The sequence below is a fragment of the Heptranchias perlo genome, chromosome 6 (assembly GCF_035084215.1).
Source record: "Heptranchias perlo isolate sHepPer1 chromosome 6, sHepPer1.hap1, whole genome shotgun sequence".
NCBI lineage: Eukaryota > Metazoa > Chordata > Chondrichthyes > Hexanchiformes > Hexanchidae > Heptranchias > Heptranchias perlo.
Window position 1 is genome coordinate 101,654,257 of NC_090330.1, and position 21,923 is coordinate 101,676,179.

Sequence of the window (21,923 nt, forward strand, 5' to 3'; positions counted from 1 at the left end):
TGCTGAGGTACAATCCCATAGATGCCAGGTATAATTCGGTACCTCACCCATATGGCTATTCTATGTGGCTAGATGATGAGCCTTTATAGACAGTGGTGGTATACGAGAGTTAACTCGACCAAAATGCACACTTTTCAACAAGCTTCAGTAGATAGCAATTAAAAATGGAAACCCTGATTGATTTTTCCCACCTGTAGGCCAGGAACACAGGCCAATTCTCATGCCCCTACTCAGCACATAGAATTACATAGAATGCAAGCACAGAAACAGGCCATTGGGCCCAACAGGTCCATGCAAGTGTTTATGCTCCACACAAGCCTCCTCCCACCCTACTTTAGCTAAACCTATCAGCATAACCTTCTATTCCTTTCTCCCTCATGTGTTTATCTAGTTTCCCCTTAAATGCATCTATACTATTCGCCTCAACCACTCCTTGCAGTAGAGAGTTCCACATTGTTAGCAAAAAGTTTCTCCTGAGTTCCTTATTGGATTTATTAATGACTATCTTATATTTATGGTCCCTAGTTTGGGTCTCCCAAAGTAGGAACATCTTCTCTACATTTACCCTATCATAATTTTAGACACTTCTATCAGTATAGAGCAAGGATAGAAATCGAGATCCTCATATTCAGTAGAACCAAATTGTTTTTTTTAAAACTACACAAAACCTGTGCAGCACTGGCATTCAATTGTGAACAGATTACCAAAAACATAGCAGGTTGTAATAAATCAAAATTAAATGGCCGCAAGGCACTGCAGCTTTAAAATAGTTTTTGCCGTATTAGATTTTCTATATTTTGTTATTAAAATCCATGATTACTTCCCAAATACTTTCCAATATTCCAAGTACAGCTTTATACCTGCCAAACTTGCAGCTCATTTCCCAATGTCCATCAATCTTATTTGGCTACTCAACTGATTGCGAGTTTATTGGTACGTGAAAGCAAGCTCAACACATAGAGTTCCTCAAAAACATCAAAGATGTTTTTTATTTACCCTGCTCTTAGTCATTATTGTTGCTAATCAGTAATATATGAAGTATTCATTTGTTGGATTAATATTGCAAAGGTATTTTAGAATTGCACAAATTACGAATGGTTAGGGGAAAGTACGAGAGGTTAACATTTCTCTTCCCCTCTCTCCTGTCTTCCTCCTCACCTTTTCCTCTACATCAGAACTGGAACTGAGCATCAATGAAATCATTCATATGCATCACATTATTTTGATCATTAATCTTAACCCTGAGCCTCCCACACACAGATTTTTGCTGTGTATTCAAGTGAATGTCAGGATTCCACAGCCTGACATATTAACATAGGAGTTAATGTTTTAGGGGAGATTTTTGTGTTGTTGGCAAGGATATATGGGTTCATTTGACTGTAAAGAGTTTGATACAATGCTCAGTTACCTAGATCAAAATAAAGCTTATTTTAGAGGCTATGGTGTGAGAGAGGGTGTTTAAAACCTTCGGATTTTATCAACTTCGAATCAAAAACGCCTTTGACTTTGTTATCCATTTTCTCGTGCCTGTTGAGACCCAATGAGAAATTAAAGGCGTGTCATCCCTATTTTAAAATCTGAATGCTTTCCTCACAACACAATTCTCTCCCAAATGTTTAGACTGGTGTGGAGGAGAGATTTCTGGCACCATTGCTCCTTTTCATCCAGTGTATTCTAGGTAGCTTGAGAATCCTCTACAAAGACAATAGCAGTGAATTCCACTGGGATTCTCCCACTCGTCAGTCTTAACTTTGGTAGAAGGGTCACCGACATCCTGGAAAAATGGCCTAAATGGGTTGAGATTCTCAATTTTCTTTGCATTATATTATTTGGATCATTAATCTTAACCCTGAGCCTACTGCACACAGATTTCTACTGTGTATTCAATTGCAGGTTTCAGCAGCATGACACATTAGTATAGGATTTAATACTTTAGGAGAGATCTTTGCATTGTTGGCACACAAAAATACTACACATTTTACTCGTGTCTCTCCATTTATTCCTTGCATTCTATTTATTTTTCCCTAACATTGACTTTCTTTACAATTTGTATTCCATTTCTATTCCTGTTTCTTTATTTTATGATCCTGTTCAAAGTTTCTTTCTTTAATTCATTTATATTCCTCCTTACCCTTCCAACTTTTTGTAATGATTATTATTTTCAGACACTTTCTCATGTGAGCAAACCTAACAATCAATTTAGCTTTGATACCTTTTTTTGTTTAAGTATGTGTGTGTGAGATATGTTTTACTAAATGTCAGCTGAAGGGCAAAGCTTTGCAATAACTGAGCTGTTTGATAAGTACCAATACATCCAAAAAAAACATTTCAAATTATGTTTTTCACTCCTGTAGATAAACAAATAGGATCCATAAATAGTTACACTACACAGCACAGTTGTACGAGCACATTGTTTCTTTTTCCAATGTGGATGAAATATTTCTGATTTAATTAAAATTGTCGCAAAATAAGCAAAGAAGCAGCCAAGGCTCCAGACATTTGAACTTATCTCCCACCAGCAATGTCTGTCTGCAGCAGCAGAGGAACGGTGAAGATAATTGTTGTTATCCGACATCCTCCCAATTCCTTTTTGTGTTAGTTCAGCGTTCAGGGCTAGTGAATTAGGCTGATTAGACTTGGATCAGACACTTGGTTCTCTATCAGCTGTGTAGCTGCAATACATGAGTGTGGTATGGACAAGGTCCAGACTCATTTCGCTAATCAGAGTTATAAAAGGAGATGGGTGTGTCTGAACGGATGCTGGGGCTGAGCAGTTAGGTTATTATCATTGCAACACACCCAAAGTTTGAGTGTGGATGCCAGGGTGTTGGCTGCAGTATATACTTGACAAATATCCCTTTTTAGTTCTGGTAAGACACAAGGCCCTGGATTCAAAACATCTGTTTCTTTTTATCTGTGCACATACCGTGCAATTTGGGATTGTGAAGACAACTCCAGTGTGCATCAGATTTTTGAATTTATACTACGTTTTTGCAGAAAATTAATTACGTGCACTCTGTAAAATAATGTTACAGTGAAGCATTTGTCACAGTTGGGGGCCAAAGGCATTATCGTTGCATTGAGGTCAATAGACTGTAGATAAAGAATTGCTGTATTTAATCATGCAGTAGACAAAGATTTTGCAGGAAAGGCAAGTACAATGGAAGTCCGACCTTTCACCTTTGGGACTTGGGATCAAGTCCAGCCGAAATGTCCTCTCTCTGATGACCTCTAAAGGCTCCAAATTGCCCCTAATTTGGCACCAGATCAACAAATCTCACTCAGAAGGCCACAAGGATGGTTGAAGTGGAAAAAGTCACATTGGCAAAGCGTGGCCATTCTTTCCTCAGGCTGTGGCTAAGGTATGTTGCTAGGGTACAGCAGAATGACCTCTACCCTGGATCTAACCATTCTATACCTGACCCCAGAGTGCTCGATGCTGATATTATGTACTTGAAATGTTTGTAATGGGAACGTGTCCCATTATTCAGTGCTCACATCCCCCACCTTGACTACAAAAGTAATTTCCCCCCCCAAAGAATTTATGGTAGATGACCATTCACAAGTTAAAAAGACTCTTCATAAGTATCACTTTTTTGTATAAATGATTGTTGCCTATTCCTTAGTCTGATTACCAAATTTTGACGTATCAACTTTATTAAAGAAATTCATATTGTATATCTATTATTTTTTCCATCTCTCATGTGGGTTTACCTCCAATTTAAAAATTAAAGATAATTTTCCCATAGATTGGAAATAACATTTTTTTGTCGGAGAGTGAAAATACTCCAGAAAGTTTCCTACAAGTTAATTAAATAAGGTGTAACTGAACATTGAAAATATTTGCAGGATGCAAAGATATCCTAGCATAGTGAGCATACGAATCAAACCACCAATCCCATTATGGGACTGCTGCCTTTTTGGGGTTGAAATGAACCCCATATTATATGTAAAACAGTCAAGAGAGTTTGTGTTGAAGTGTACTATATTAACCTCTACAGCTTACTGTAACCTCAGACCCATCACAGAAAACTAACTGAAAATACTGACCTTAAAGTGCAGTGACCATCTCATACGTATCAGCTCAGTGGGTAGCACTCTCACCTCTGAGTCAGAAGATTGTGGGTTTAAGTCCCACTCCAGAGACTTGAGCACAAAATCTAAGCCAACACCCCAGTACAGTAATGTGGGAGCGCTGCATTGTCGGAGGTGACGTCTTCCGGATGAGACATTAAATCAGGGCCACACCTGCCCTCTCAGGTGGATGTAATGGCACTATTTCAAAGAGCATGGGAGTTCTCCCCGGTGTCCTGACCAATATTTATCCCTCAACCAACATCATTAAAAAACAGATTATCTAGTCATATTCACAATGCTGTTTCTGGAGCTTGCTGTGCACAAAATTGGCTGCTGTGTTTCCTATATTCCAACAGTGACTACACTTCAAAAGTACTTCATTAGCTGTAAAGCACTTTGGGATGTCCTGAGGTCGTGAAAGGCGCTATATAAATGCAGGTCTTTCTTTCTTTAAACAGATTCAGGGATTAACTACAATACAAAGTGATTATTTCAAGCTGCGTGATCCTCCCCCCTCCCTCTGTTATTTGGTAATGTTGAAACCAAATGCACTTCCTAAAAACAAGTAGATTGTGCAGAAAGAAGTCACAGATTTAAATTTAGTTCATCGCACAGATAGATAAGCTGGAGTGTGTTCCAGATCATTAACCCATTGAGAGGTTTATACAATGTGACAAACAATGAGAGTGAAGTAAATATTCAGACAAGCATTGGGAATGCCTGAAAGCTGGTCATCTGCCTATCCTTGTAAATCTGCCCTATGAGCGTACAATGGAGGCAACAACTCCATTAATATAGAAATATTGTGTGATCAAAAATTGGTAATTAAACAAACTCGAGAATGATTCCACTTCAAATTAAATGAAGGAAGCAGTCAGTTGTGTAATCAAATAATGGGTTCAGGTCACACTCCTGTACTTGCTCAAGCTTTGCTAAATAGCATGACATTCAAAAAACAACCATTTCTTCATTCTAGTTCAATAGATTTTCAATGGAGCTGCATTGATAGTCTTATCCTCCTAGCAGTTTGACCTTGTCAAACACACAGAGGCACTGGTGACAGGGCAGTGATGGAAACATTGTGATTCTGTCTGCCTCATTCTCCTGACTGAGGAATGTAAAGCCTAGTGGAGAGAGTTTACTGGAACACTGTTTTCATGAAAATCTTTGGCAAACCGTTTTTCTTCCCATTTGTAAATACACAATACTGTAAGTTACATTTTGGCACATCATGCAGCGGCCCCAATGGCTCAGAGGTAAAGTCTCTGTCTCTGAGCCATATAAATAAGGAATATCCCAGATTCGATTCCCAGTATGTGGCGAGTTGATTGATCTAAACAAGGCCAGAGGTAGAACTGCCACAGTTGACTGCAGTGCTTTTGGATCAGAGAGAGTAAAATTGTGCCAGGGCTCCTGATTTCTATCCACTGACCCTGCCGCAAACGTGTCTGGATGTAAGATTAAGGCAGAATCAGGCTCAGCTGTGATGTCCTCCATAGCCAGATAACCTGTAATAAAAACTTTCATGAATAATGGCTACCTAGATACGGTACTGGACGGCACCAACACATTCATTAGAAGAGGGGAGAAAATTAGAGGATAAAAAGAACAGCACTGTTGTATTGTTTGATATGATAATGGAGATGAAAAAAAAACACACATATGGTGCCCCTTTAAGAGAGAAATACATGGAAATAATGGCAGCAGGGAGTAATTACATTTCTTGCCATGCAGTGGAAAGATAGGCAAATGGCTGGAATGGGAGGGGTTGGGTTAATTAAATGAGCTCAGCTTGCTCAATGGTTGATGTCATGTGGTGTATGGTAATGACTGAGTCCATCAGTGGATGGTAGAGTATTTGTTGTCCGGATTAAAAATCAATTAAAATCCATTATTACCCATAGAGAAACATGAATCTCTTCTTTGAAAAAAGACCTACAAACTGAGAAAATGTCATTTATGCAATATCATCAGCTTAAAGAACATATTTTGGGAGCAATTTCTGCCCCACTAACGGAGGAGCTCAACAGCGCTCTCCGTTTTTTAGTGGCGAATCGAAGGAGCAAATTCCCGCGTTTGCACATGTTCGCTAAAACGCGGAAATCGTGAACTTGCTCCCATTGGTTCGTCGGCGATTTGACAGCTGCGAATTAAAGGGCCATCGTACGCTGCAATCATTGAAATCACTGAAAAATCGCAAACGTGCTCATCCACCCAGCTGGAAAGGTACGCTTAAAAATACCAGGTCTAAACTAAAGTCTTAAAAGCATGATAACTCTTTACGACCGCGAAACAACTAAAAATTGAATTTTAAAAATGTATAGTCTCATATTACTCCTTATTTTAATATTTTGGTCATTTAAAAAAAAATTAAAAATTAAAAAATTATTTTTAAAAAACTTTTCCCTTCTGTCTCTTCAATTTAATACAATTATTTCTTCGGCTTTTCATTAAAAAAAAATAAAACTTTTGTTTGCAATGACTTCCAGAATACTAACTTTAAATGAATGAAGTCTGCTTGTGGGTGTGACTTCTCTTCCTGACAGATTTTGTGGGTGTGTCTTCTATTCTCACTGACGCATCGACTTACCCTGCTCAGAGGCTGAGTTGATTTGTGCACAATTTTTCAAAACTTCAAAATCAAGCAAGTCAACGCTACAGGGCCCGCAGCAAGTACATTTGTTAATTTATATCGCAGGAGCTGCAGCGATCGTTGCCAGGCCGATCTGCACAAGGTCTGGCCCACTGTCTCTGTTAATTTACCTCTTCCACTGACTGCATTCCAAAAGTATAGCTCACATTATAGCTTCTACTTCTCATCCAGCTGAATAAACAGGAACTGTACATGGGTAGCATATCAAGCGCTCTGACTAGATTTAAACAAGTAATAAAATACAGTAGTTAAATCCTCTGTTACTGAAAAAGATCATGATACAACATCGTATAGGGCCCTATAGGGAATGGACGTATTCAATTTCTGGGGCTTGCTCGACTTCTAGAAACTGGCGAAGGGAATCCCTGAGAGAGGCCCCATCGTGTGTTTTATTCTTGGTCGTGTACATTCCTGATATCCTGTTTAAAGTGTGAGACAGGTTGGTTTCATCTGAAAATCAGACCTCTGATAGCCACCAGAAACTGTCAGAACTACATGTTCTAAACTAGCATGGTGCACATCATACCTACTAAGAGTTAGCTCTCATACTGGTGCCAATTCAAATGCAGCGCCAATATAAATTCTCAATTCTCAGACAACGTGAGATGATAAGCGGCAAGTGCCAGGCAATGACCATCTTCCAACAAGAGAGAGTCTAACCACCTCCCCTTGACATCGGCGAATCCCCCACCATCAATATCCTGGGGGTCACCATTGACCAGAAACTTAACTGGACCAGCCATATAAATACTGTGACTACAAGAGCAGGTCGGAGGCTAGGTATTCTGCGGTGAGCGACTCACCTCCTGACTCCCCAAAGGCTTTCCACCATCTACAAGGCACAAGTGTGATGGAATACTCTCCATTTGCCTGGATGAGTGCAGCTCCAACGACACTCAAGAAGCTCGACACCGTCCAGGACAAAGCAGCCCACTTGATTGGCACCTCATCCACCACCTTAAACATTCACTCCCTCCACCACCAGGGCACTGTGGCTGCAGTGTGTACCATCTACAAGATGCACTGCAGCAATTCGCCAAGGCTTCTTCAACAGCACCTCCCAAACCCACGACCTCTACCATCTAGAAGGACGAGGGCAGCAGGCGCATGGGAACAACACCACCTGCACGTTCCCCTCCAAGTCACACACCATCCTGACTTGGAAATATTTCGCCGTTCCTTCATCGTCACTGGGTCAAAATCCTGGAACTCCCTACCTGACTGCACTGTGGGAGAACCATCACCACACAGACTGCAGCGGTTCAAGAAGGTGGCTCACCACCACCTTCTCAAGGGCAATTAGGGATGGGCAATAAATGCTGGCCTTGCCAGTGATGCCCACATCCCATGAACAAATAAAAAAAAAATTACTTATGATCCAGTCCCCTCCATCCACTGCACCTTGTTATCCCCCCATTGTCACTTCCCTACTATGGCCCATACATGCAACATTGATTATACATACAATTTTATTTAGAACAGCAGGACAAGTATTTGGTATTTATGCTGAGTATCTCTTATGGTGCAATCAACTCAGCCTCTGAGCAGGGTAAGTCGATGCGCACGGAACAGTCAGTGAGAATAGAAGACACGCCCACAAAATCTGTCAGAAAGAGAAGGTTGGAGATGTAAGAATATGGTTTAAATCTAAACCTTGTCAATTATCCCCAACAGCTCGTTAAATTCCTACGTAATTCGATTGCTGGCTTAAATTATGCGCTAAGTCTCTGTAAATGAAATATGAAAGTAAGTTTAATCACTTTAGTTTCAGAGTAGCATTTTTGGGCACTGACCTATCATTTTTGGGTTTGGACAACTGTTGATTTACAACTGCATTGACAGTTCTGTATTTACAATTTGGATCTTTATATTTGAATTCAGCTCTGCATTTTTAGGGGTGGTTATACTGGTGCTTTTGTGTTGATGTAAAGTGGTTTTGGGTGTGTATTGATGAAAAGGTGGCACTGTGTCAATATGGCTAGGTCCTGACCTAGTTCCTAAGTATACTAAAGGTAAGGGGTTAGAGATCATGAGCAGTAGAGCATCTGACAGCTGCTTAAGCTCAACACTTCGCGCTGAATGATTGCAGTCAGATGTAAAGCTGGGTTTAAAAATTGCTCAGGTGGACCTCCAGAGTATTTCATAAAATGACTGCAGAGTCACCGGCTCTCTCTCAACATTAAAAAATAATGCCTGGGGGATGGAACTGTCTCCTGGCGGCCGGCATTTTGGTTTACTATCCATAGTAGAACGTGGGTCTTGATGGCTGCAGCCTCACATCCCAGAATCTATGTCATCGGGTTCCGATCAAGGTTTTCAGGTTTGGCATTTTCTCTTCCAAACAGCCCTGCATTCATGGATTCAAATTTCTCATTCTGATTCAGATCTGTATTAATCGATTGGAAGTCTCCTGGCTTCAATTCTTTGAGCTGCTAGACCCGAGCTCAATAGCCTGAAGATGTGAGGTTGCGTTGTGGCACTGAATGTTGGGCATGCTAACACTCAGTGTTTCGGAGCAGGAGCGGATGTAATGGTCAAGTCCTGCTCCACTCAGTTCCTGACTGAAGATTAAGGGCTGTGGATCATTCATTCCGTAAAATAACAGCAAAAGAACAATGAAAAATCCTTTTGTAAATGGTCGTGCAACAAAATATTCCCCGCAATCCAGAGTAAATCTTTTACTTTGTCTCGAGTTATGAGCCCATCCGCAATCATTCTCTAATGTTGCAACAAAGGGAATGTTGGCCTTTATTGCAAGGAGGGGTGTAGATGATGGTCCTCATGCTCCAACAGGAGGCACCACAATAACCACCTCATGATAAAACGCAAGTGTAGTATTTATGGTTACATATTGTGATTACATTTTGTGATCATACATACATTGAGTACAGTATAAATGAAATTAACGTAAGTACTATTCGGCTGTTGGGGCATCACATGCCTCTCTGGTCTTATCTTCTAGTCATAAACTATCCCACCTCCCATGCTGACTCAGTGTCAAACAACTCGAGATTGGCCTTTACCTTGGCTGTGCATTTACACACCCGGAGGCAGCTGTTTTTCCTCACACTGAGACAAGACCTCATCACCACTCAGTACCGCCCTCTTGCTAAATACCTAGACGCCAAGCGAGTTGGGCTAGTTGACAAGGTTTAGATTTAAACCATATTCTTACATCTCCAACCTTTTGAACCTGAATGAAACCACTTTGGGTCAATTTTCACCTTACCTGTAACCTTCTTCTTGGTCTTGTCTAATCGTATATATATATATATATATTACTTCTAAGTTTCATTTGGTTAATACAGAAACCTGCATTGTATCATAATACCAAAAAATCATGGACTTAAAAGATTATCCAGCTCTCCTTTTACTAATATCCATCATGTGGATATTTTCTAAGTATTATTTCTCCCAATTTCATTGTTAACTGAAAGGAACCTAACCCTGAATTTTGGAAATCCAAATTACTATGTCTCTTTTTACTTTAATTTCACTCCCTCTGATTGGTACCAGCGTTTCCTGACTGTTTCATTATTTAGTCGGTTTCTCTATGGAGCATGTGTTTAAAAGGTTTTCTCACTCTCCTGAGCCACATTAACCATTTCATGTCGTGCTGTTGTCAAGTAACTGAGCATGTTCGAGACCCGTTCTTCAGTGCATCTTCTTCACGCATTTCCACATACTGGTTGCTTCACACGCAACATATCACATTTGCACACTCAGCGGAATCCCAAAATCATGCCAAACATGACATCAAATACAAGCCATTCCTGCGCTTTCAGGTTATCTTATTAACAGATCAGGGGTGACTGGAGGTCTTTGCTTATCTCCCCCTGCATGGTCCCAATGTCTCAGGTAGTGGCCAGGCTATCAAATGCAGTTTTCTCATTGTTCAGTATAGGCAAGGACACAACATCTTCACGAGAAAGCTATCCATTTATTATTCTCAACTACACTTCCCTGACTTTCACTAGAATGTACATTTATACCAGATTGTTATCTTTATTGAATCATGCCCAAGTCAATGACTTTAGAGAAATTCCCATTTGGTGGTGTAATTTCTCTGTACTTTTACTTTAATCTTCAATCACTTCCTCTCATCCAATTTTACCCATCCCATTATATTATCTTCCGTGAGCCCTGGAGGAACTTTATTGTCTAGTACAATATTTACAGTTGAGTAAATGTCCCGAGATATCTTTTTTTTTGTTTATTTTACTTAAATTCTTCTTGAACTGCTTTTCATTTCCCAAAATATCCCTTTGTGCCTATTGTGCCTGAATCCCTTCCATCATTTCACAATTATCCCAATTCAAGAGCAGTATTGTTGGACTGACAGGACTTCTCAGTGTACAATTTTATTCCCACCCAAAAAGAATTTTTCCTAATGCACAGTATCGGATAGGAACCATTTAGACTGGACGTTTTTAATTTTAAAATATAATTTGATTATCCCCTTAAATTACAGGTAAATTTTCCCTTCTCGAGTGCTTGAACAGCAACTCATAAATTTTTCTTATCAATTTCAATTCCAGAAACAAATTATGTCCAGGCTTTGTGGTTTTACAGTAGAGACAGAAGTGCTTGTAATTACTTTTGGATGTAACTCCCATGTCTCCCCACCTCGAACACTCTGTCTCGAAAGGCAATAAATAACCTGAATGGGTTAAAGCCGAGCCTTTGAGAGGCAAAGTCTCAGTCCAAATCGTCATCACGCTGTGATATTGGATATCTGCCGATGTCTGCAGATAAGTTCTTAAATTTTTAACACCACTGGATCATTTCCTAAGCCAAATTTCTCCAGCAAAGGTTGCTCGTAACTTTGTGAAGCCATTTTATGTCAAAGAATTACTCTTGGTAATCCTGCACAATCAACACTCATGTGGTCCTGAAAATCATGGTCACCTGTTTTAAAAGGAACACAGAAAATCCATTGTGGCTCTTCTTGAGAGCGCAAGGGGTTAATTTGTCAAATCATCGTTTTTTTTTGTCCAGAGGAATAATCCTTTTACCCGAAACAAATCCAGAAAACAAAACAGGAGAGGGAGAGTGCCTAGCCCCTCTCTCTCTCTCCAAATGGAGCTCGCAGCCTGTCTGAAATAAACCCTGTCTCTCCCACACACAGATGTACGTAGGACTGCCAACTGGAATTTCCAACTTCAAGTCCTTCTTTTTTTGTTTTCGAGATGTAACCACATTAAGAAAAATGTTCTGTGTTTTTGATTTCATTTATTCCCTCAGGTGAGGAGGGTTCAAGGGTCCTCACCATGCACCCCTAAAGAAAGGGGGGAATCTCCCTTCGAACTTAACAAAAATCATTGTTTTTATCAAGAGACAATAAACTGTTTATCCACTTTCAGAAAGCTGTGACTCCAAAGGTGCCAGAACAACTTCTTAAAAAAAACTAGTACAGTCCAAATACTTAACTTCAGCAATACAGAAATAAGGGTTAGTTACTTCTTGCTTGTCAAAGGGGTGGGAGAGGAATCAATCACAATAGCACAAAGTGCTTCAAAGAAGTTCAAATTAATTTATAAGCAGAGGCCATCCTGCAACTGTAACTTGCAATTCTTTAAAGCTGCACCTTATCTTTCATTTTACAATTAAACCTCAATTTGTCAATTATTTTAAATAAATGCAAAGTTTGTTGCTCGGTGAATTGAACAGATGTCGGTGTCCTTGGAAGGGGTTAATTTTTTTTTGCAGAAACAAAACGACGGAGACAGATATCAGATACACGCAGCGAACGTCAACATAGCTTTCACGTAAATTCTTAAAAAAAATGTGTCGGGAGATAGCATTTCCCTTCGTTCATTTTAGTTTTTAGTTAGTCCAGTATTTCCAGATTGTTGTGATCAACTTTTTATTGAGGTCTCCCTCAGTTTCTAATTGTTTCTTAAGTTTTATAATTTGCTGTCCTTGCCATATCACAACAATGGCTTTCCAATTAATTTCTTCTCCACATACTTTTTGTGGGTATGATCTTAACCAACTCTCCGAGCTGTTCTGGGTTTCCTGCTTTTCCTATCAAGGAGATATGAGATATCTTTTTTTTTAATCTGTTCCATTTTTCAGTCACTTATTTTTTCAGACCACAGCCAATCACAAGATAAAAAGGGGTGTGCTGTCAGAGCTAGCAGCTATCACCTTTAAGTACAACCAAGATTTATCCCAAAATTATCAAAATTGATGCCCTGTACTAGATAACAAGATGTCGTTCTTTGATTTACAGTTGCACACATTAACTTCTTACACATCAATTCACACACACCAATACCATACACAACACAACGTAAACTCAAATCACTCAATATTTACTTTAAATCATTAAGCATTTAAGAAATTCAAAATGCCAATTTTTCTGTGAAGATCTCATGTCTGGAATTTGAGATGCTCACATTTTATAAGAACCAGAATTTAACAGGTCAATTAACCTCAGTAACTCCAATTTTAACTCAGCGATATCAGAATTAAACGCAAGAAAAAACAGATACATTACACAAAAGAAGAAAACACGTAACAAGCAGTAAGAAAGGGGGCGTGGCCCGCAACACGAACGGAAAGCACTCACAATGAGGACAGGCTTTTTAAAGAGACAGTACACTGAAAACAAAAGAACACATTCTGTAGCTTATTATCTCTCCCTTTTTAAATCATTTATCCTTCATCTCTACAGTACATTTTCAATTTCCAATTTTTCCTACTTAACTTAATTCTAAACTGATTTAAATTCTCATGTGGGAAAGCACTTTTACCAGGCTTGTTTTTACTCCCATGTTTAAAAGCTTTTTCCTTCTCCTCCATTGCTGGTAGGAAAGGGTATAGTAACATAGTACCAAGTTCTCTGGCCAGAGTCTGCGCAATGTCTGGCTGTATTGGCTGTGATTCTATCACGTTGGGCCCCTGCCTTCCCTCGGCTCCCATTGTCATTCTGGTTGTTATCACATTTAGGGGAGTCAGCTCTTTTCCCTTAAACCCCTGGTCGGCGTTGGGGTAGAGATAGGGGGCCGTAGGTCCCTCCCAGTCAGGATCGCCTCCTAGCATTCCCCATCCCCTCATTACGGCTGAAACAACGGCTTTCTGGCGTCCCAGTCTGCCCTCCAGCTCGGCTATCTTGAGGTGACGTGTCCAATGGTCAGCTTTCCTTCCTGGCTTAGCTATTCCTTCTTGCAAAGCCCCTCGTGCATCTTCTAATTCCTGGGTCAAATCCCCAATTACTCCCTCCATCTCCCGGATCCTCTCCTTCATCTCCTGTGACCCGACTGCTAATGCAGCGGACACACACCCCTGGTTCTGCTGCTGTTGCAGCATACGTGTTGGGTCATGTGTCCCATTATGTTGCAGCTCTAGGTCCTGTTTTATCTGAGCATTTCCTTTCCTAGCTCGAGGGCTTGCGTTTTGACCTGGCTCAGTTCTTTTCCCAGATCAGATCTTAACTGCTCGCTCCTCTTTGCACAGAAGAGGGCGGCATGGTTTGGTAGGTGACAGCCTCTCTTAAGCTTGATGGTACCCTCATCCACTTGTTTCTGGATGAAAGCCATCAAAGCAGGGAGGCTATCCCCGCTATCACTCATAACTATCTTAATTGTTTCAGTATCATTTCACTTCTCCCATTCTGCGTAGGACCGACTCCACGTTTTTTGCCTGACTAGCCATCCACTTAGACACAAATACCACTGGCGAATGCACTCCCTTTCGGTTCTCCCTCCTAAGCCGACGTACCGCGCACAATCGGTCAGTCCTAGGGCCTTCTGTGAAGCCAAATGAGCACCAATTTTAGTCAGGTCCCTTCGTGGTCGCCAATTGCGAGAGATTTTACTCTCAGTCACCGATAATTGACCTGATTCCAATTTGGTAAAAAGGTGCTTTATTGGACTTCACAAAAGAACCAACACACGCAGTGTTGGGGCAGTGGTTTACAACACAGAGCAAGAGATCATATCACCCGTTCTGCACTGGGTAGAGTTGGGTCTGTCTAGGAATCTTGAAGAAAGTGTGCTTTCCACCCCACCTGGAGCTTCTGTTTACTTCTCACGTCTTCTGCCCCACCTGGGGTGACCTCTTGGAACCCTTGTCCTCAGGTCTACTCCGCCTGGAGCTGCCTCTGTTGATCTGGATCGTTCGTTGAATTGTCGAATAGCTGTTTGGCTGGCTTCCAATGCTACCAGTCCCACTCCTGCTAAATCTCTACAACCTGATATCAGTGTGAGGAGCTCTTTTTATGTCACTTATGTGGGTGGGCCCAGGGCCAGCTATTGAAAAGGGTCCTTGCCCTATTGGGGTCTCACAAAAAAAGCGAAGTTCTTTGTCTCAAAAGGAAAAAGGGGTCAGCCTCCCTGTTATCTCCCATCTTTCAGGGGACTGCAAAAGCAGCTTGTGTCCTACCTCTGGCCTTAATAATCATGACTTTACACAGTGGCCTGAGGCTGTTTTTGCTTCACCTTATCGGGTCTTGACTTTGTGTCAAGGCTGGGAATCCATGGTTCCCCCCGGCCTCCCTCAGATTCCAGACCAGGTCCTCCCTTCACTCCTTCAAATGCCAAGCCAGGTTTTATGGGCCTGCCTTGTAAGGCTCCATTGCTTATGGTACCCAGTATCTGATTAGGATCCCAACTTCAACCGAATCAAGAATCTTTTAGCCTATACGCATGAGCAAGCCAGAGGGTGGAATGCGGAGGCTGAGTGCCTTTCTTGCACGTTGCTGTAATCCGAGAGCCCCCTGCCCTGATATCAGTCCTGCTCGATTTATACATCCAGCACCAGAGTATTTAATTACGTACAATCATATAAAAGAAAAAGATACACGTGCAGATGTCATTATAGCTATTTCACTTGCCCACTGTACTAATGAGCAAAGGTACAATCTTACAGGAGGTTGGAGTACAAGAGTAAGGAAGTCTTGCTACAGTTGTACAGGGCTTTGGTGAGACCACACCTGGAGTACTGTTCACAATTTTGGCCTCCTTATCTAAGGAAGGATATACTTGCCTTAGAGGCAGTCCAACGAAGGTTCACTAGATTGATCCCTGGGATGAGATGGTTGTTCTTTGTTGAGAGGTTGAGTAAAATGAGCCTATATTCTTTGGAGTTTAGAAGAATGAGAGGTGATCTCACATTCTGAGGGGGCTTGATGCTGAGAGGTTGTTTCCCCTGGCTGGAGAGTCTAGAACTAGAGGGCATAGTCTCAGGCTAAGGGGTCGGCCTTTTAAGATTGAGATGAGGAGGAATTTCTTCACTCAGGGTTGTGAATCTTTGGAATTCTCTGCCACAAAGGGCTGTGGATGCTCAGTCATTGAGTATATTCAAGGCTGAGATTGATAGATTTTTGGACTCTAAGGGAATCAAGGGATGTGGGGATCGGGCGGGAAAGTGGAGTTGAGGTCGAAGATTAGCCATGATCTTATTGAATGGCGGAGCAGGCTCGAAGGGCCATATGGCCTACTCCTGCTCCTATTGCTTACGGTCTCATGTTCTTATGCTGTATTATCCTCTTTCTTATCATGTAGCCATTGTGCCTCTGACCTAATTATAGCAGTGAATATAATTTTACATTTGAATTGATTTTAATTGCAGCATCCATGTTTTTCAGTGACTGATGCAAAAGCTTTATTTTGATTGTGACCCAACCTTGGTTTCACAGAATGGTAGCTGCCAGGTTTAGATGATATATCAGTCTGTTCATTTAACTACAAGGCTTCTGTTGGGATTTCCCCAGTCACCACAGAGCGTGAATTACAATGATTTGAAGCAAATTAAACATTTTTAAAAATTGGATTTAGCTAAACTAGCTTTCTTGCATGTATTTATATTTGTTAAAACATTCAGCCAAAAATGGGATTTAAAAAATGCTACGTAATTTCTCCAACACATATGGTATTTACTGCAGAAAGTAATACTTTGCGGTTTACAGATTTTATAAGCAACTACTTGAACTGTTTGTAGCACTGCTGTAAGCAATCCATCTGATTTTCATTCCCCTGTTAGCAGACAGTTAATCATTAACCTTCTTCCCTATCATTCTGCTATTGCTTGCATAGGCATTCCCTGTTCCCATTCTTATTGCTCAGCTTATCTTTACTGCGCTACCTTCCTCCTTCTGTTTTCCATTACAACACTGATATCATGGGCTTCCCCAATTTGAGTTGATACACCCAAAGACTAAGCCACAATGACACAAGCCCAATCGACCAGAGCACCAATGGTATCACACTAACCACCTCTGTTCTGCACAGACCTCTGCAAACAAAATTACAACAAGAAGTAACTATTAGAAGTATTTTTAAAAATACCTTGATGTATTGAATACTTAGAAAGTGTAACATGATGGTGGTGAATTAATTACACAAAAATAAACCTCAAGCTGCATCAACATAAGTTACTAAGTTAAGAAAATGTACTCCAACTATATCAAAATGGAAAATGGTGTATGAATTCTCTCTAACTTGTGGCATTCATGAGCTACCTGACTGAATGTTTCTGAATAGTTTAGTTTCCATAATCCACTGCTTCACATTGTTTATCCCGGATGTGTACTCTCTTTATGATACATAAAAAATGTAAATAATGAAGTTCTCTTAAGAGCAGTGCCCAGTGCAGATGTCTTTGGCTGTTCAGTAAGAACAGAATTCATGACCACGATTTCTCTTGTGGGGGGGGGTGCAGTAGCGGTCGGCACACCTGGACAAGTCTGCGACAATCTTAATGGCAGGGCCTCATTTAAATAAAACATCCTGGATTCCCGCCCGTGATCCGGCAAAGATTCACTACCTGGCCGGTGTGTGGGAGGGGGAATTTGGCCATCAGTGGGTCGAGGGGCTCCAGGGCAATTGCGGTGGAATCGGGGAGGGCTGGAGATTCCATCGCGGTGCGCGATCGGGTTGGGGTGGGCCCAAGGGCACCTTGAGGGGTGTCGGGGGAGAGCACTCCTGCTCCTCCTGGCCCACAAGGAGTTCAAAGAGAAGGAAACTTTTAAAACTTACCCCAGCCTCTTCTGGCCAGTCAGCCCCTCCCGCCGTGTCTCTGCTGCCGGGCGGCAGACAGTGCGGGATTTTCCCCACTTCGACATTAATTTTACATTGCGGCGCTGATGATGTCACCAGGCAGCGACTTTTGCAGCCTCAGTAGGCCCCCGTCTGCTTTTAGCTGGAGGTGGGTCGAGGGCCTGAATTGCAGCCGTTAATATTATGGCGGCCGGAAACGAGGCAGGTTGGAGACGGGATTTTGAATTTCAAGATTTTAACCCCTCACCCGATCCCTTCTTGCCCGTTAAAATCGAGGCCCATGAATTAACAAATTGGATTACTCTGCTGCGTCAAACAAAACACATTATAACACTGCATAGAGCAGCTCATCTTTTACTAATGAAGTTCCTGTAGAAGTTCCAGCGTTATTAACAGAGGGGATCTCAATCAATCAAATTAATGCATCCTTATCAAATGTTCCCAATTTAATGTGTTCAGAACTTCCAAGACATGTCAGAACTCATGCACCTAATGTTCTGTAGATGGCTAGACCAAATACACTAAAGTATTTTACAATATATATATATATATAATGCTGTTTCTTCCCTTCAATTATAGTGGACGCTCAACAGTGCATTGTGAAAAAACCATTCAGCCTGCCGCCTCACAGTATTGTTCCACACAACCACTCCTGGCACCATACTATAATTGAAGGGGAGATAGGTAAGTAACGGCATTAGCAGATTATTGAATGACTGAACAAAACTTTTTTCCCCATTTTGTAACTGATTGAAGAAAATAAGAACATAAGAATTAGGAGCGGGAGTAGGCCATACAGCCCCTCGAGCCTGCTCCACCATTTAATCAGATTATGGTTGATCTTCCACCTCAACTTTACTTTCCTGCCCTATCCCAATATCCCTTGATTCCCTTAGTATCCAAAAATCTATCGATCTCGATCTTGAACGTACTCAACAACTGATCATCCACAGCCCTCTGGGGTCGAGAATTCCAAAGGTTCACAACCCTCTGAGTGAAGAAATTTTTCCTCGTCTTGGTCCTAAATGACCGACCTTTCTTCCATCCCATTCTTCCATCCATTGAACACCACAGGCCCCGATATTTATGGGGAGGCAACGATGGTGCGGTGCGGTGGGGTGGGGTGGGGCAAAAATGGCCGAAGAACCCAGCAAGGCCGGGGATGCGGAGATCCTGCCAAACTTAACGGCAGGACCTCATTAACATTTTTTAGCACCATTTTCCACCAGGCAGCCAGCCAAATGGACAGCCTCGCCAGCGGACGGGAGGGAAAACCAGCGGCCGGAGGCCACAGCCGGGAACACTTGTGGTCTCCATCCTGTCGTGGGGGAGTTAATATTGAGGCCCATGCATCTATAAAGATCCTCCCAAAATCACAGTAGCGTGGGTAAATAGATGGAGTGTCCAAAGTAATGGAAGCCATGATCAACATGAAATACACTTAAAGCAAAGTGAACTGTTGTTTTCCCACATTACTCTTAAACATTGTCAACCGTCCAATCCTTCTGTGCAAATGGCTTCGGAAAGATCTGATATGATTCCATACATTTATGCTCAGACCCAGAGCTGGAATCCATGCCTTAACATTCTGAAGTGCTGACTCAGAAGTTTACACAAGATAAACAGGAGAGGAAAGCAACACAATTGCAACCATGACAAAATATTGCCAGTGCCTGCCTTCTGTCCTCCATCACCTGTCCCATCTCCCTCTTTTATGCAATTTATTGGGCTTTTCTTCTGAAAATAATAAGCCATGCAAGTTGTCAGGAATTGGTGAACATAATTTCTGCTGAAAAGCCATATAGCATCCTAGTTGATGTACCAAAACTTTTATCGAAGCATGGCAATAAAATCACCCAAATCAAGACAAGGCATAGAAAAGTAAAATACCTCCTTCAGAGCTAACTGAAAAAAACTTCTGGCAGTGGTTGTGTGGGTGCTAAGTCTGAGATGAGAAACTAGCTGCTCCTCTGGCTCACCTATTTCAACTGTCCCAGTCAATCACTGTTGTCCCAATGCAAATGGAAAGCTGAAAATATTATGCTTAGCCACAACACACGCTGGGGAAACCGTAATAAATGAGGTGCTTAGTCAAAGAAACTTACTATCTGACTCCCAATTTGTCTTCAGAGCAAATTGGTCAACTTGTGACACTTTTAATTTCATGATCCAGAAGAGGAACAATTCTCTCAATGGTCAAAACAAAGTTTCAGCAGTAACCGGTGATACTGTGGAATCTTTGATAGGGTATGACATCCTCGTCTCGTTATGATAGGCAACCACTTGTGGCATATCTAATGAGCTGTAGAATTGGATAGACAATTCCTCACAAGTCATAAGCATGGGGTCACAATAAATTGGTGCTCATTTCCTTATTGTAACACTTGTAGAAGGATAGAATTCTAAGGGGACAGGGATACAGTTTGTAATTACCATTATAACAAGTTGATGACTATAATAATCTATGATGTGGAGATGCCGGTGATGGACTAGGGTGGACAAATATAAGGAATCTCACAACACCAGGTTATAGTCCAACAAATTTATTTTAAAATCACAAGCTTTCGGAGATTATCCCCTTCGTCAGGTGAATGAGTGACGAAGGGGATAATCTCCGAAAGCTTGTGATTTTAAAATAAATTTGTTGGACCATAACCTGGTGTTGTAAGATTCCTTACATTTATAATAATCTATCCATTGAGGTTTGTACAAGATCCACCTTTCAAGGAAGGTGGCGGTTCTGTACATTTCTGATATTCAGTTTGTTCTCCACATGATGCTCACTATAGTATAGATAATTTCATGAATCTTCACTACTGGTGGGAAGGCTCATCTGCCTGCAGTACATATTGGGTGCTGTCTACAATTTTCTGATCATTCATTTCTGATATTCGCTGCTGGCAGATATCGTTCCGCAAAAGGGTGATTGCGCCTCACCTGTGTATCAAACTAAAGGCGACTTTCATCTTCTGTAAGTAACTAGTTTTGCATTTCCGACTTTCCAGCCCGTGAACATCGGACACAACGAGAAAGCAAATGACGACCATTCTAACCTTTATAACCAGCACTATGTCAGCTTTGCTTCTCATTTTAAGAAACTAGTCAACACCTCAGCATTCACTAACCGCAATCCCCCCCTCTTAATGGGGAAGTATGAAATGGGACCAAGTGATGTACCAATGAATGAAAATTGCCTTTAGTGTGATACACAGGAGAGAGATGTTCACCCTTTGGGGGAGTTACCAGGCAGACCCCATTCTGGAACAGATAAATGTACGCACAGTACAATATTTTGAAATTTGAATTTTAAAAAAATGCTGGAAATGCAAAGTGGATCAGTCACAGAATTACATAGAAACTACAACACGAAAACAGGTCATTTGGCCCAACCAGTCTTTGTTGGCGTTTATCCTCCACACGGGCAGTAAGTCCTAATCTCTTGTGCACACCCTGTTCCCATATCTCTTCATTCCCTTTTCCGTCAACCATGAACCTGATCTATTCTTAAATGCTGATATGGTCTCTGCTTCAATCAGTAGATCAGGTAATATATTCCTCAGCCACACAACCCCCTGCTCTCATCCTAAATTTCTTACATTTAATCTTGTATCTATGACTCCTTGTTCTTGACCCCCCCTCAATCAGTGGAAACAGTCTGTTTCTGTCTGCTCTGTCCTTCATAGTTTTAACACCTCTATCCAATCACCCTGTAGTCTCCTCTATTCTAAAGAAAATAGCCTCAATTTTCCAAATCATTCTTCATATTTGTATTTCCCTGTGCCAGGCCGTATCCTAGTGAATTTGTGTTGTACCCTCTCAGTCAACGAGAAAGAGAGAGATAGATTTACAATTTGGGGTGAGATTATGAAGGATGCTACCCATAACATTATCCTAGCTTTCCCCTTCAGGTGCTGATACACATTTCCAGCAATTTCTGATTTTTATTTCAGTCTTGGATCAGTCGACTGCTAAACTTGTTCCCACTGCTGCCAGATTGAGTATCAGGAATCATCTTACTGCTGATGCAGATTTCACATGGCTGGTTTAATTTCTTTTGAGACTTTAAAAGGATATAATCATTGTGTGATGACATCTTCATGGCACATCTTTGTTTACGAGTATCTGACAAAATAACATGCACATATCTTACCGTAGTGCTGATGCCCCTTTAAAATGAACAGACTGTTATA

The 21,923-nt window shown here is 41.2% G+C and overlaps 1 protein-coding gene across 5 annotated transcripts in view; it reads left to right on the top strand.

Moving 5' to 3' along the window:
• The window catches only part of klf12b (Kruppel like factor 12b), a 210,999-nt gene that overhangs the window by 144,649 nt on the left and 44,427 nt on the right, over window positions 1–21,923 (top strand). For 4 of the 5 annotated variants that reach the window (XM_067986539.1, XM_067986544.1, XM_067986540.1 and 1 more), the window contains one exon: window positions 18,313–18,417. The exons of the other annotated variant lie outside the window; for it this stretch is intronic. In XM_067986539.1, coding sequence (XP_067842640.1) covers window positions 18,313–18,417 — 105 coding nt within the window. The remainder of the gene's footprint in view (window positions 1–18,312; window positions 18,418–21,923) is intronic. 5 annotated transcript variants of the gene reach the window in all.